The sequence below is a fragment of the Rhinopithecus roxellana genome, chromosome 5 (genome assembly GCF_007565055.1).
Source record: "Rhinopithecus roxellana isolate Shanxi Qingling chromosome 5, ASM756505v1, whole genome shotgun sequence".
NCBI lineage: Eukaryota > Metazoa > Chordata > Mammalia > Primates > Cercopithecidae > Rhinopithecus > Rhinopithecus roxellana.
In genome coordinates, this window is record NC_044553.1 from 131,156,268 (window position 1) to 131,170,398 (window position 14,131).

General features: G+C 41.9%; 2 protein-coding genes across 5 annotated transcripts in view; both read left to right on the top strand.

Annotated features, from left to right (window-relative positions):
- LOC104656358 (nucleophosmin-like) overlaps positions 1-14,131 on the top strand; it is a 560,652-nt gene that overhangs the window by 75,442 nt on the left and 471,079 nt on the right. The window lies entirely within an intron of this gene.
- RBM25 (RNA binding motif protein 25) overlaps positions 1-14,131 on the top strand; it is a 68,881-nt gene that overhangs the window by 13,657 nt on the left and 41,093 nt on the right. The window contains exons 3-5 of the mRNA XM_030931546.1: positions 4,031-4,080; positions 6,495-6,662; positions 12,829-12,886. Coding sequence (XP_030787406.1) covers positions 4,031-4,080; positions 6,495-6,662; positions 12,829-12,886 — 276 coding nt within the window. The remainder of the gene's footprint in view (positions 1-4,030; positions 4,081-6,494; positions 6,663-12,828; positions 12,887-14,131) is intronic.

A 14,131-nucleotide genomic window follows, 5' to 3' on the forward strand; every position in this document is an offset into this window, starting at 1 on the left:
GCTGGGACTACAGGCACCACCACCTCTCCCGGCTAGTTTTTTGTATGTTTTAGTAGAGACGGGGTTTCAGCGTGTTAGCCAGGATGGTCTCGATCTCCTGACCTCGTGATCCACCCGTCTCGGCCTCCCAAAGTGCTGGGATTACAGGCTTGAGCCACCGCACCGGGCCTATTTTTCCAGATACTTTAAAGTGTATATTATAAGTCAATATAAGTAAAGATTTATGGAGTTTAAAAAAACATGTTCAGACCCTGCTGCAACCCCCTGAATCAAATCCTCAGAAATTGGGGCTCAGGAATCTTAATTTTTAACAAGTTCACAGGTAATTTTTGGCACTTATTTAAGCACGGAGAATCCACCTTTGAGAACCATTATCCTAAAGTACATAGTTAACATTGCTTATGTTGGGTGTGGTTGTGTGTGTCTGTTGTCCTGGCTACTCAGGAGACTGAGGTGGGAGGATGGCCTGAGCCCAGGAGTTCAAGTCCGAAGAGTGAGACCTCATCTTTGAAAAAACGAGTATCTTTGCTTTATAAGAAATTTTTCTTTTGACTTAAGATCATTGCAGTTGGCTGACTCATGATGGGTTGTTAATTCATAGCATGTATGTTACGGGGGTTGTATAAACAGCACATTTGTCTTTATTTTGTGTGTGTGCACGTGTGTGTATGTGTGTGTTTTGAGGCCTCACTTTGTGTTGCCAGACTGGAGTACAGTGGCGTGATCATGGCTCACTGCAGCCTTGACCTCCTGGACTCCCATCTCAGCCCTCCTGAGTAGCTGGGACCACAGGCTTGTGTCACCATATTCTGTTAATTAAAAATTTTTTAAAAAAATTTTATAAAGATGGGGGTCTCACCATCTTATCCAGGCTGGTCTTGAACTTCTGGGCTCAAGGTATACCCCCACCTCAGCCTTCCAAAGTTCTGGAATTACAGATGTGAGCCACTGCATCTGACCTTGTCTCTATTTTGGATTCAACTACTCATTGTAAAATTTTGAATTTACTACCATAGGCTCAGCTTTGGGAGCCTTCTACCCTTGGGTCTGAAAAGCCACAAGATAAATATGGGAATTTCTGTGGAATATTATTTAACATTTCAAGAATTGGGGGGAAATCATAATTTAAAAAAATCAGGCCTGGCACAGTGGCTCACACCTGTAACCTCAGCACTTTGGGAGGCCAAGGTGGGTAGATCACCTGAGGTCAGGAGTTCGAGACCAGTCTGGCCAACATGAGGAAATGCTAAAAATACAAAAAATTAGCCAGGTGTGGTGGCTCAGGCCTGTAATCCCAGCTACCCAGGAGGCTGAGGCAGGAGAATCACTTGAATCTGGGAAGCCGAGGTTGCAGTGAGCCGAGATCATGCCACTGCACTCCATCCTGGGCAGCAAGAGTGACACTTTGTCTCAAAAAGGGAAAAAAATCAGAACAACTGTTTATGCATGTGTATTACGGAACAGAATGCAGTACTTTCATAAGTTATTTTAGACATGCTTGTAGTGGAGCTGCTTTAAGCTGTGCTTCTAGATAATCATGGATATGTATTTGTTATCATCTGCTGCCAGAGGAGTAATGTGAAAGTTTATACTACTACTTTATTCCATGTAACAATTACTGATTTTAAGTAGTAACTTAGTTGTTTTATAATGGACCATAAATAGGTGAAATTCTGCTGGAAGGCTCTGGCTGGCCCTTTGAACAAAATTTTTTCCTTAAAAGAAAGAAATTTTGCTGAAAGGAAATTCTGTTGAGAAAATTGAGAGAATGTTGCAGAAAACTGAATAGTTATCAGCCATCAAACAGATTAATAGTTATAGAAGGAAAGTGTTTTGAACAACTTTCATTTGGGCATCAGTTTTCTCTTTGGTCCGTATATCCTGATTTTCTTCATACATTTATAGGCTCATAATGCAGATCTGGATTTTAATTTTTAATTTATTAATTTTTTTGAGACAGGATCTCTCTTTGTCTCCCAGGCTGGGAGTACAGTGGCACAACTGTAACTTAATGCGGCCTCTATCTCCTGGGCTCAGCTGATCCTCCTGCCTCAGCCTCCTGAGTAGCTGAGACTATAGATGTGTGCCACCATGCCTGACTCAGATCCGTTTTTCGATGGGCCTTACTATAACCATGATGCAAAGCCCAAGTGTTCTAGAAGTTACAGGCTGGGCATGGTGGCTCATACCTGTAATCCCATCACTTTGGGAGGCTGAGGCAGGAGGATCTCTTGAACCCAGAAGTTCAAGATCAACCTGGACAACATAGGGAAGAAAGACCCTGTCTTGTGGGGAGGTGGGGGGTGGCAGGAAGCTTAATCACTTGTTTAGAATCAAAAAGGGTGGTTATGGAGAATCTGTGCTTTAATTTCCTTACCAGTAGATTGGGTTTATAGAAAAGATTTCAAATTTTTGAAATTTTTTTTTTTTTTTTTTTTGGCTTTTTTTGAGAGAGTCTCACTCTGTCGCTGGAGTGCAAGTGGCGCCATTACGGCTCACTGCAGCCTCCGCCTCCTGGGTTCAAGTGATTCTCCTGACTCAATCTCCCTAGTAACTGGGGTTATGAGTGTATGCCACCATGCTCGGCTAATGTTTGTATTTTCTGTAGCGATGGGGTTTTGCCATGTTGGCTCAAGTGATCTGCCTGTCTTGGCCTCCCAAAGTGTTTGGATTATGGGTGTGAGCTACCATGTCCCGCCACTCTTTGCCTTTTTTTTTTTAATAAAGAATTAGAGTTCTGCTATGTTTCCTAGGCTGGAGTGCAGTGGTTATACACAGGCACGATGACAGCACACTGCAGCCTTGAACTCCTGGGCTCAGGGATCCTTGTGCCTCAATTTCCAGAGTAGCTATAACTACAAGCATGATTTTATTTATTATTTTTTTTGGGGGGGACACAGTCTTGCACTTGTCCCCCAGGCTGGAGTGCAATGGCGTGATCTCGGCTCACTGCAACCTCTGCCTCCCAGGTTCAAGCAATTTTCCTGCCTCAGCCTCCCAAGTAGCTGGGATTACAGGCACGCACCAGTATGCCTCGCTAATTTTTGTATTTTTAGTAGAAATGGGGCTTCACCATGTTGGTCAGGCTAGTCTTAAACGCCTGACCTCAGGCGATTTACTCATCTTTGCCTCCCAAAGTGCTGGGATTACAGGCGTGAGCCACTGCGCCCAGCCCATGATTTTTGTTTTCTGTTAAAGAACCAGGAATAACAAGATTCTCCTTAGATTTCCACATAAATTCTTCATTTGATGCTTAAAATAACTTTCAAAGGATTTGTTTTTACTTTATTTATTTGAGAAAATTTTATGTTTATCGTGCGCAACGTCTTGAAATAATGTATATGTTGTGGAATGACTGAATTGAGCTAATTAACACATGGGGTATTTACATACTTATTTTTTCTGCTGTTGTGAGAACACTCTAGGTTTTAAGTGTAGATTTTTTCTTGGTTATTTTCAAGAATATAGTACACCGTTACTGACTGTATCACCATGTTGTACCACGTGTCTTACTTTTTTTTTGGTCTTTTTTTTTTTTCCTTTTTGTGGAAAATGGGGTCTCACTATATTGCCCAGGCAGGTCTCGATCTCCTGGGCTTAATCTATCCTCCCGCTTATGCCTTCCTAAGAGTTGGGATTACAGGCGTGAGCCACCGCGCCTGGCTGTTTTTACTTTTAAAGGATTCTTTAATATTATTGTTCACCTGTAAGTCAGTCTGTATTGGTTGCTTTTGAGGATCACTGAACCATATGAACCCGAATGGATAACTATCCAGAATTTTATGCTCTTTAAGTCAAAAGCATATTGAGGTGGCCGTTTTGTTTTCAGAATAGTCTTTTTTTGTAAGTTTGTGTGGACCAACCTGATAGCACATTCCTTTTGAAAATAAGGTAGTATTTATCAGTATTTCATTTTCATTTGTCCTGTATTTCCACTTATGTTAATTATGAGTAAGGATACTTAATTGTGTGGCATGTTGTTGATAGAGAATGCAGTCATATAAAATCAGTGTGGTTTTTATTTTCTTAGGGACCCCAATGATTCCTGTACCAATGAGCATTATGGCTCCTGCTCCAACTGTAAGTATAACTCAAAGGAAGAGTCATGAGTTATGGTAGTGCTAGTGCTTTTAAGCTAAACAGTGTGATAAACTTACATTATGAGTATTTAAAAGAATAACAAGGACAGAATGAGAGCACCCCTGTATAGCATATCATTTATTTGAATAAGTATCATTTTCACTTAGGTGTGCATATATGCAGTTGCACCTGCAGTGTGCTCCCTAAGTAGATAATTCTGTGATTTTCCTGTTACTCTCTAGACTCTTCATATACTTGTTATTACAGATTTAGGGCTTTGGCTCTTCATTGCTTTCTCATCTTGGTCCTGGGAGATGGGAGAAGGATGTGACATGTTTGATCTCTTAAAAGAACATAGGAATGATGCTTGTAAAAATTAAAATTTTGAAATGAAATTTGTGTGGAGTACCTTTTACACGTTTCCTCCTAGCTTCCTAATTTTTCGCCCTTTCCAGGCGATTTTTATCTTAGTTTTCTCTGTCCTCTAGTGTGGTATATTCAAGCTTTGTAAGACTTTACTAAAACCTTTCTTCTGCTGAAATGCTCTCATTCATTATTTTCTTCTTGAACCTTAATTGAATGTGGAGAACCTTAATTCTCCACATTCATCAAATCTTCTGAGCACTACAAGCATCTTTGTTAAGAATGCTGCTGTACTGTAGCACATGAATAAATAATAACTCTCTTAACTTTTATTTGGAATTCTACAAGGGAGGGTAGGTCTCTATTTTCAGTGTCTTTTAATATCTGGGTTTTGAAAAGGGGTGAGGAGTGTTATTCTTGGTAAAAGGGGGAGAGGAACTACGTGAGCAAATGAGAATCTGCTGTGAGGCCAACCACTAAGAAGATGTGGTTCTGCAGCCAAAGGGGAGTTCAGCTTTTCTTGCATTGGACACCAAGAGTTAGGCCATGTTTGAAAGCCTCAGGCATGTACTCTTCCTCCTTGTATTTCAGGCTAGAGAAAGCTAGAATTTAGGAGTAGAGCAGCTCTCCCATTTCACGACTGTTCATTCAGTGCCTCCTGAGGGTGCTTGCTGAATTCAGTGTCAAGTACAAAGATGTGTTTCTTCCCCGGGAAAGTTGAACGTCATGAAGGGAAAATAAGATAGCATAAATAACTGATAAAAGGCAAAATATAGGGGAGAGTGCTGTGGAGTATTTGAATATTCTGCTAGAGGATTAGCATGGATAATTGAAATTTGCTTTTATATTAGTACTGAGAGTAAAATTATGAAAACAACTTCTGGGGGCCGGGCGCGGTGGCTCAAGCCTGTAATCCCAGCACTTTGGGAGGCCAAGACGGGCGGATCACAAGGTCAGGAGATCGAGACCATCCTGGCTAACCTGGTGAAACCCCGTCTCTACTAAAAAATACAAAAAACTAGCCGGGCGAGGTGGCGGGTGCCTATAGTCCCAGCTACTTGGGAGGCTGAGGCAGGAGAATGGCGTGAACCCAGGAGGCGGAGCTTGCAGTGAGCTGAGATCTGGCCACTGCACCCCAGCCTGGGCGACAGAGCGAGACTCCATCTCAAAAAAAAAAAAAGAAAACAACTTCTGGATATATTTGATAATTTTAAATGTTCTGTCTTGTTTTGTTGGGCGGTGGGCCAGTGGGGCGGAGTTTCTCTCTTGTTGCCTAGGCTGGAGTGCGATGGTGGCATGGCTCACTACAATCGCTGCCTCCTGGGTTCAGCGATTCTCCTGCCTCAGCCTCCCGAGTAGCTGCGCTTACACGTGTGCGCCACCACGCCCGGCTACTTTTTTGTATTTTTAGTAGAGACGGGATTTCACCTTGTTGGTCAGACTGACCCCAGGTGATCCGTCTGCCTTGACCTCCCAAAGTTCTGGGATTATAGGCATGAGCCACTGCACTTGGTCTAAGGCATAAATTTTAAATGTTTAAGACATAGGCAAGGATCGCCTGAGACCAGGAGTTCAAGACCATCCTCACCAACATGGTGAAACCCTGTCTCTACTAAAAATACAAAAAATTATCTAGGCGTGGTGGCACACGTCTGTAATCCCAGCTACTTGGGAGGCCAAGGCATGAGAGTCCCTTGAACCCAGGAGGCGGAGGTTGCAGTGAGCTATTAGCCACTGCACTCCATCTTGGGCGATAGAGCGAGATTCCATTTCAGAAAATAAAAATAAAAATAAAAATTATGTCTTAAACATAAAGTTTTCTTGGTTATTTTTCTTTTTTAAGAAGAAAGGTAATCTAGTAGTAGAGGTTTACTTGTCACAAATAAGTTTGCATTAATGAAATGTGCTATGCACTTTAGGAGTTTTGGAAGTATACAAGCATAAATAATGTGTTATATGTATTTATTTAATCCTGATGTTTTTAGCCTAATGTTAATTGGGATAGGAAATTTAATTGCTGAATCAATTTTTATTTCGTTTCTTCACCTTAGGTCTTAGTACCCACTGTGTCTATGGTTGGAAAGCATTTGGGTGCAAGAAAGGATCATCCAGGCTTAAAGGCTAAAGAAAATGATGAAAATTGTGGTCCTACTACTACTGTTTTTGTTGGCAACATTTCCGAGAAAGCCTCAGACATGCTTATAAGACAACTCTTAGCTGTAAGTTAAATTGTTTATTTTTCATTAAAAAATTTTTTATCATTCTACATTTCAAACTTAAGCAGAAAGAAGACTTTCAGTGATTGCTTTTTATTATAAAAAAATTCAATCCTGCAGCAAAGGTGAAAGTAGTGCAGTGAACACATTTGTATTCTTTTCCTAGATTCATCAGTGAACATGTTTAGATACTTTATGTACACATATGTACCACTCACACTTTTTTCTTGGATAATTTGGAAGTAAATTGTGACACGACATTTTACCTGTGAATCCTTCGTTTATCTCCTAAGAGCAAGGACATTCTGCGACAGAATCACAATGCCACTATCACATGAAATTTGGTCCGGTGCAGTGGCTTTTGCCTGTAGTTGTAATCCCAGTCCTTTGCGAGGCTGAGGCAGGAGGATCTCTTGAAGCTAGGAGTTTGAGACCAGCCTGGGCAACATACCGAGACACATCTTTACAAAAAATTAAAATATAATAGCGCCAGATGCAGTGGCTCATGCCTGTAATCCCAGCACTTCAGGAGGCTGAGGTGGGTGGATCATTTGTGGTCAGGAGTTCAAGCCCAGCCTGACCAACATGGTGAGACCCCATCTTTACAAAAAATACAAAAATTAGCCAGATGTGGTGGCATGTGCCTGTAATCCCAGCTACTTGGGTGGCTGAAGCAGGAGAATCCCTTGAACCCATGAGATGGAGGCTGCAGTGAGCTGAGGTCGCGGCACTGCACTCCACCTTGGGCGACAGAGCAAGACTCCATCTCAAAAAAATAATGATAATAATTAAAAATAAAAAGCCAGGTGTGGTGATGCACGCCTGTAGTCCTAGCTGTTCAGAATCTGAGGTGGGAGGATTGCTTGAGTCTAGGATTTCAAGGCTGCAGTAAGCTATGATCTTGTAATTGCACTCCAGTCTGAGCAAGAGAGTCTCTAAAACAAAAAAATATACAAAATTGATATAGTATTATTAACTAATGCACATGTAGTTCATATTTAATTTTCCCAGTAATGGCCATAATATTAATAGTTGTTTTATTTTTCATCCATGATCCAATGAAAGATTTTTATTTACTTTTGAGACAGATTTGCTCTGTCACACAGGCTGAATGCAGTGAGATCTCGGCTCACTGCAAACTCTGCCTCCTGTATTTAAGCGATTCTCATGCCTCGGCCTCCTGAGAAGCTGAGATTACAGTCATGTGCCATGACACCTGGCTCATTTTTGTATTTTTTGTATAGACAAGGTTTTGCCATGTTGACCAGACTTGTTTTGAACTCCTGGCCTCAAGCAAATTGCCTGCTTTGGCTTCCCAAAGTGTTGAGATTACATGCATGGGCCACCACACCTGATGTGGGTTAATATTTTGAGACTGTGTGAGTCCTTTTCCCCAGCGACCTTAAACATTGATTTTAGCATCCAATGATGATTGACTGATTCCTTTTAAAGTTTTATTCTGAGCTTGAATAGTAATAAGTTGTTTAAATTTGGTAAACTTGTTGATTCACTTTTTTAACCTTAGTTTTTAAGATTTTATCTTGATGATGGCTGGGCACGGTGGCTCATGCCTGTAATCCCAGCACTTTGGGAGGCCGAGGCGGGCGGATCATGAGGTCAGGAGATCGAGACCATCCTGGCAAACACGGTGAAACCCTGTCTCTACTAAAAATACAAAAAAAAAAAATTAGCCGGATGTGGTGGCAGGTGCCTGTAGTCCCAGCTTCTTGGGAGGCTGAGGCAGGAGAATGGCGTGAACCCGGGAGGCGGCAGAGCTTGCAATGAGCGAATCGCGCCACTGCACTCCAGCCTGGGCGACAGAGCGAGACTCCGTCTCAAAAAAAAAAGATTTTATCTTGATGATAAATGTACATTGTTAAGTGAAATAATGCTGAATGATTGTGTAATAAAATAAGGCCAGGGTGCGGTGGTTCACACCTGTAATCTCAGCACTTTGGGGGGGCCAGGGCGAGTGGATCACTTGAGGTCAGGAGTTTGAGACCAGCCTGACCAACATGGTGAAACCCCATCTCTACTAAAAATACAAAAATTAGCCGGGCGTGGTTGTGGGTGCCTGCAATCCCAACTACTAGGGAGGCTGAAGCAGGAGAATCATTTGAACCTGAGAGGCGGAGGTTGCAGTGAGCTGAGATGGCGCCACTGCACTCCAGCCTGGGCGACAGAGTTAGACTTTGTCTCACACACAAAAAAAGGAGTTTAGAAGAATGACTATATTCTGCACTGAGAGGACTTGCAAATATGTCATTCTTCATCTATATCCCAGAGTCCTGTGTAGGTTCTCTGTAAGGACAGGGCCAGGGTTATCAACCTGTGGTTCAGCTCATGAGTAGTTCAGTATGAGTCCTGCAGTCTTGTCATCCTCTGGAAATATTGTTGCCTGCTCTCCTTATGCCCCTCTGAGATGCTAGGCAATTATTTTATACCATTCATGATTCTTGCCTCAACTCTTCACATTTAAGAAATTCCTGTTATTTTAGAAAATGATCTCCTGGGCACTCTCTCAGTTGTAATTAACTGGTCTGAGGATGTTTCAGGTTTCTCAGTTTCATTTTCTTCCTTTACTTCCATGGAATTTTTGGTAATTTCAGTCTGAAGCCCGACTCCGTTTTCATTCCTGCGTTTTCTCCTGGGGTTCTTTTCACTGCAGCCACAAGGCCTAATCTGGGGTCTGCAGAGAACTAGCACTAACTCTGCTCTGATGGAATTCAGGAAAGTCAGAAGGTACTGGAGGGTGGAAATGTGTTTGCTCCTGTCTGCTTCTGGAAGTCTCTGTTTTGCAATGTTATTACCGCTAATGTTTTCTCCCTAGGTGTATGTGTGAAGATTCTCATCACATATTCTCATAGAAGTGCGGTTTCTGAGTCTTAGGGCATGCTTATCTGCAGCTTTACAAGATAATTCCACACCAATTTATTTATACTTACTGCAGCAGTGTTGTGTCCAAGTTTCTATTCTTATACATCTTTTTTAACAGTGGGGGTTTAGTTAGACTTTTACATTGTGTTGTGAAGTACCTTATTCCTATTTAAATATGCCTTTTTTATTGTTCTTTCTACGTAATTTTGGTATTATCTGTTGACATAGTAGCTTGAGGCCTAAACTGTTAAAGGCCTCAATCTCCCTTCCCCAGCTTCCTTACAGGTGTAAGGCAAACTTGTTATGTTAATAAGTGTTATTATGTAAATAGTTTTAGCAGAACTAGGTCATGTGCTCTGATTGCATTTTCTTTCTTTTCTTTTTTTTTTTTTTTTTTTTTGAGATGGAGTCTCACTGTTATGCAGGCTGGAGTGCAGTGGCGTCATCTCAGCTCACTGCAACCTTGCCATCCGGGGTTCGAGCAATTCTCCTGCCTCAGCCTCCCGAGTAGCTGGGACCACACTGGCTAATTTTTGTATTTTCAGTAGAGACAGGGTTTCGCCATGTTTGCCAGGCTGGTCTGGAACTGCTGACCTCCAGTGATCTGCCTGCCTCAGCCTTCCAAAGTGCTGGGATTACATGCGTGAGCCACTGTGCCTAGTCCATTTTCTTGTTTATTTTAATATTTTACTTTTGAGACAGAGTCTAGCTCTGTTGCCCAGACTGGAGTGCAGTGGTGCGATCTCTGCTCACTGCAACCTCCACCTCCTGGGTCAGTAATTCTTCTGCCTCAGCCTCCTGAGTAGCTGGGATTACAGGCACCTGCCACCACATCCGGCTAATTTTTGTATTTTTAGTAAAGATGGGGTTTCACCATGTTGGCCAGACTGGTCTTGAACTTTTGACCTCAAGTGATCTACCCACCTTGGCTTCCCAAAACGTTGGGGTTCTTTTCCCTTCTTTTCTAGAGCCCCTCCTGTCAGGTCCCTTTGTTCGTCTCATGTGTTCTGGTTCCTCTAAGTCTACTTTTATCCTTGGAGTTTTTCTGTCTTTTCTAGTATTCCCCTTATTGCTCTCCTGAGTTGGATGGTTTGGATCCGGTATCTTGCTTGTGCCGACACATAGTAGCTCCTGTTATACTGGGATGATACATCCTTTATACACGATGTACATGGTATATATGGGTATGTGGTTGGTAACTTTTCTGAATCTAAATCTGAAGTGCTTTTTATTTTGATTATTCATGTGGTCAGTAGTTTACCTGGATATAGAATTCTATGTTGAAGCTTATTTTCCTCACATTGAAGGTGTTGCCTTATGGTGTTATAGCATCTAATTATCATTTTCAGAAGTCCCGTATCATTCTGAATGTTCTTTGTATGTGACCTGTTTTACCTTGGAATGCCTCTCCCAGTGAGGATTTGACTGATTGGAGGTTTTAGTTCCTAATTGTGTGAAATTCTGTGAATGTTTATTTGATTTTCTTACTTTTCTTTTTTTTTTTTTTGAGACGGAGTCTCGCTCTGTCACCCAGGCTGGAGTGCTGTGGCCGGATCTCAGCTCACTGCAAGCTCCGCCTCTCGGGTTTACGCCATTCTCCTGCCTCAGCCTCCCGAGTAGCTGTTTTTAGTAGAGACGAGGTTTCACCATGTTAGCCAGGATGGTCTCGATCTCCTGACCTCGTGATCCGCCTGTCTCGGCCTCCCAAAGTGCTGGGATTACAGGCTTGAGCCACCGCGCCCGGCCCACTTTTCTTATATCATTGTGTTGGTCACTTACTTGGTGGGCCATTTCGTTCTGGAGACTTTTTTCAGGAGAAATTTTTGGGCTACTTGAGAATTGTTTTTACTATCTTTCTTCAGGAACTCTGGATGTTGAACTTCCAGGGTTGACCTATGTGTTTTTGATTTCCTGTTTTCCATCTCTTACTCTTTTGTATGGGTTCTTGGGATTTGTCCTTAACTTTACCTTCCAGATTTCCATTGAAATATTTATTTTTAATGCCATGTTTCAAGTTTCCATTGGTTTTCTCTTGTTCTCTGAAGATTTCTCACCTACACCCTCCGTCTTTTTTTAACCGGGTGGAACCTTATTTTATTTTTCTTTTTTGAGACAGTCTGGTTCTGTTGCTCAGGCTGGAGTGCGATTGGCATGATTACAGCTCACTGCAGCCTCGATTTCCTGGGCTCAAGCCATCTATCTGCCTCATCCTCCTGAGTAGCTGGGACCACTGGTGCGTGCCACCACGCCTTCCTAATTTTTTTATTTTTGTAGAGACGGTGTCTCCCTATGTTGCCCAGGCTGGTCTTGAACTCTTGTGCTCAAGCAATCCTTCCACATCAGCCTCCCAAAGTGCTGAGATTACAGGCTTGAGCCACCGCGCCCGGCCTGTTTTTATTTTTAAAGTATAATAGTGTCCCACCTTCAGATAACCTGCCCTCCTTCACATTTTGGAATATTTCTCTTTGTTTTACAGAAAGTTGTTTTTGTTTATAGTTAAAGTCTTGTGTATTTGCATTTTCTTTTCCCAAGTTATTTTTGCATACCGTATCAAGCGTTTTCCCATGTTAAAAATCCTTGATGACTGGGCGCAGTGGCTCACACCTGTAATCCCAGCACTTTGGGAGGCTTAGGCGGGTGGATCACGAGGTGAGGAGTTTGAGACCACCTGGCTAATATGGTGAAACCCCATCTCTACTTAAAAAAAAAAAAAAAAAAAAAAAAAAAAGCCAGGTGTGGTGGTGCATGCCTGTAGTCCCAGCTATTCAGAGGCTGAGGCAGAAGAATCACTTGAACCTGGGAGGTGGAGGTTTCAGTGAGCCGAGATCGTGCCACTGCACTCCAGCCTGGGAAACAGAGCGAAACTCCGTCTCAAAAGAAAAAAAATCCTTTATAAATACATACATTTTTGTTTGAAAACATTTCTTTCTAGGTTCATAATATTTACTTAAATTTATTATAGTTTGTTTTAACCATTCTACTTTTAGGCATTTAGGTTTACATGTTTATTTCGTTAGGATAAGTAGTGATGTGAAACTTTTAATTTAATAAAAGGTAAACAATGTTCTGCACATGAAAAATCAGTAAGAATTTACATTTTTCTTTAAATGATTTGTTGTTCATTTCTTTCATGTGATAAGTTTGTGGGAATTGCAAAAATTTTCACAAATGTAGTTGCTGGTTTTTTATTTTATGCTTTTTAACCCTAGTAGAAATATAATTTTGCTTTTAGTTACATTAAAAATTATTTTGTTAAATGGTAGCAATCTTTTTGTTTTGTTTTCTTTTTAAGAAATGTGGTTTGGTTTTGAGCTGGAAGAGAGTACAAGGTGCTTCCGGAAAGCTTCAAGGTATGTCATTTTTTTCCTATTTGCTGAAATCACTTTAACAAACTGTGTGCTTATGTCACTTTGCATGACTTACTCTTATTGTCTTTATTGGGGAGACTTATTTTGTTAGCACTCTTTGTGCTCTTTTTTATTGAAATAGGGTTAAAAGGCAGTTTGGGAAAATATTGGCTGAGAATTGAGATCTGAAGGAGGAAAAAGGTAACAGGAAAGGAAAAAATTAAAACTGCTCAATTTAACTGGTTTCTTGTGCTTTCAGAAGTCTCTTTTGTCTCAAGAAATGACTGCATGATCAAGATGGAACAATTAGAAGTTAATGTTAGTAAGGGAGAAGAAGAGACAATCATGGCTTGTTAACTTTTTTTTTTCTTTCTTTTTTTTTTTTTTTTCTTTTTTTTGAAACGGAGTCTCGCTCTGTCACCCAGGCTGGAGTGCAGTGGCCAGACCTCAGCTCACTGCAAGCTCCGCCTCCCGGGTTCACGCCATTCTCCTGCCTCAGCCTCCCGAGTAGCTGGGACTACAGGCGCCGCCACCTCGCCCGGCTAGTTTTTTGTATTTTTAGTAGAGACGGGGTTTCACCGTGTTAGCCAGGATGGTCTTGATCTCCTGACCTCGTGATCCGCCCGTCTCGGCCTCCCAAAGTGCTGGGATTACAGGCTTGAGCCACCGCGCCCGGCCATGAGCCACCGCGCCCGGCCTTTTTTCTTTTGAGACCTACTCTCACCCTGTCACCCAGGCTGGAGTGCAGTGGTGTGATCTTTGCTCACTGCATCCTCTGCCTCCTGGGTTGGAGCAGTTCTCCTGCTTTAGCCTCCTGAGTAGCTGGGATTACAGGTGTGCGCCACCATGCCCGGCTAATTTTTGTATTTTTAGTAGAGACGGAGTTTTGCCATGTTGGCCAGGCTGGTCTCAAACTCCTGACCTCAGATGATCCACCCACCTTGACCTTCTAAAATGCTGGGATTACAGGCAGGAGCCACCACACCTGGCCTCAAGTGTCAATTTTTTAAATAGTTCATTTGATTCAGGATCTATATGAAGTCCACACATTGCAACTAGTTGGCAATTTGTTTTAAGTCTCCTAATATTTTATTATTAGCACCATCCTCTAACCAACTGAGCTAACTGACCATACTCTTAATATTTTAAATTATTCTATTTCTAATTTCCTTGCAGTTTATTTGTTGAAGAAACTGGGTCATTTGTGCAGTAGTATTTTTTAAGATGAGTTTTGCTGAATGCAGCTCC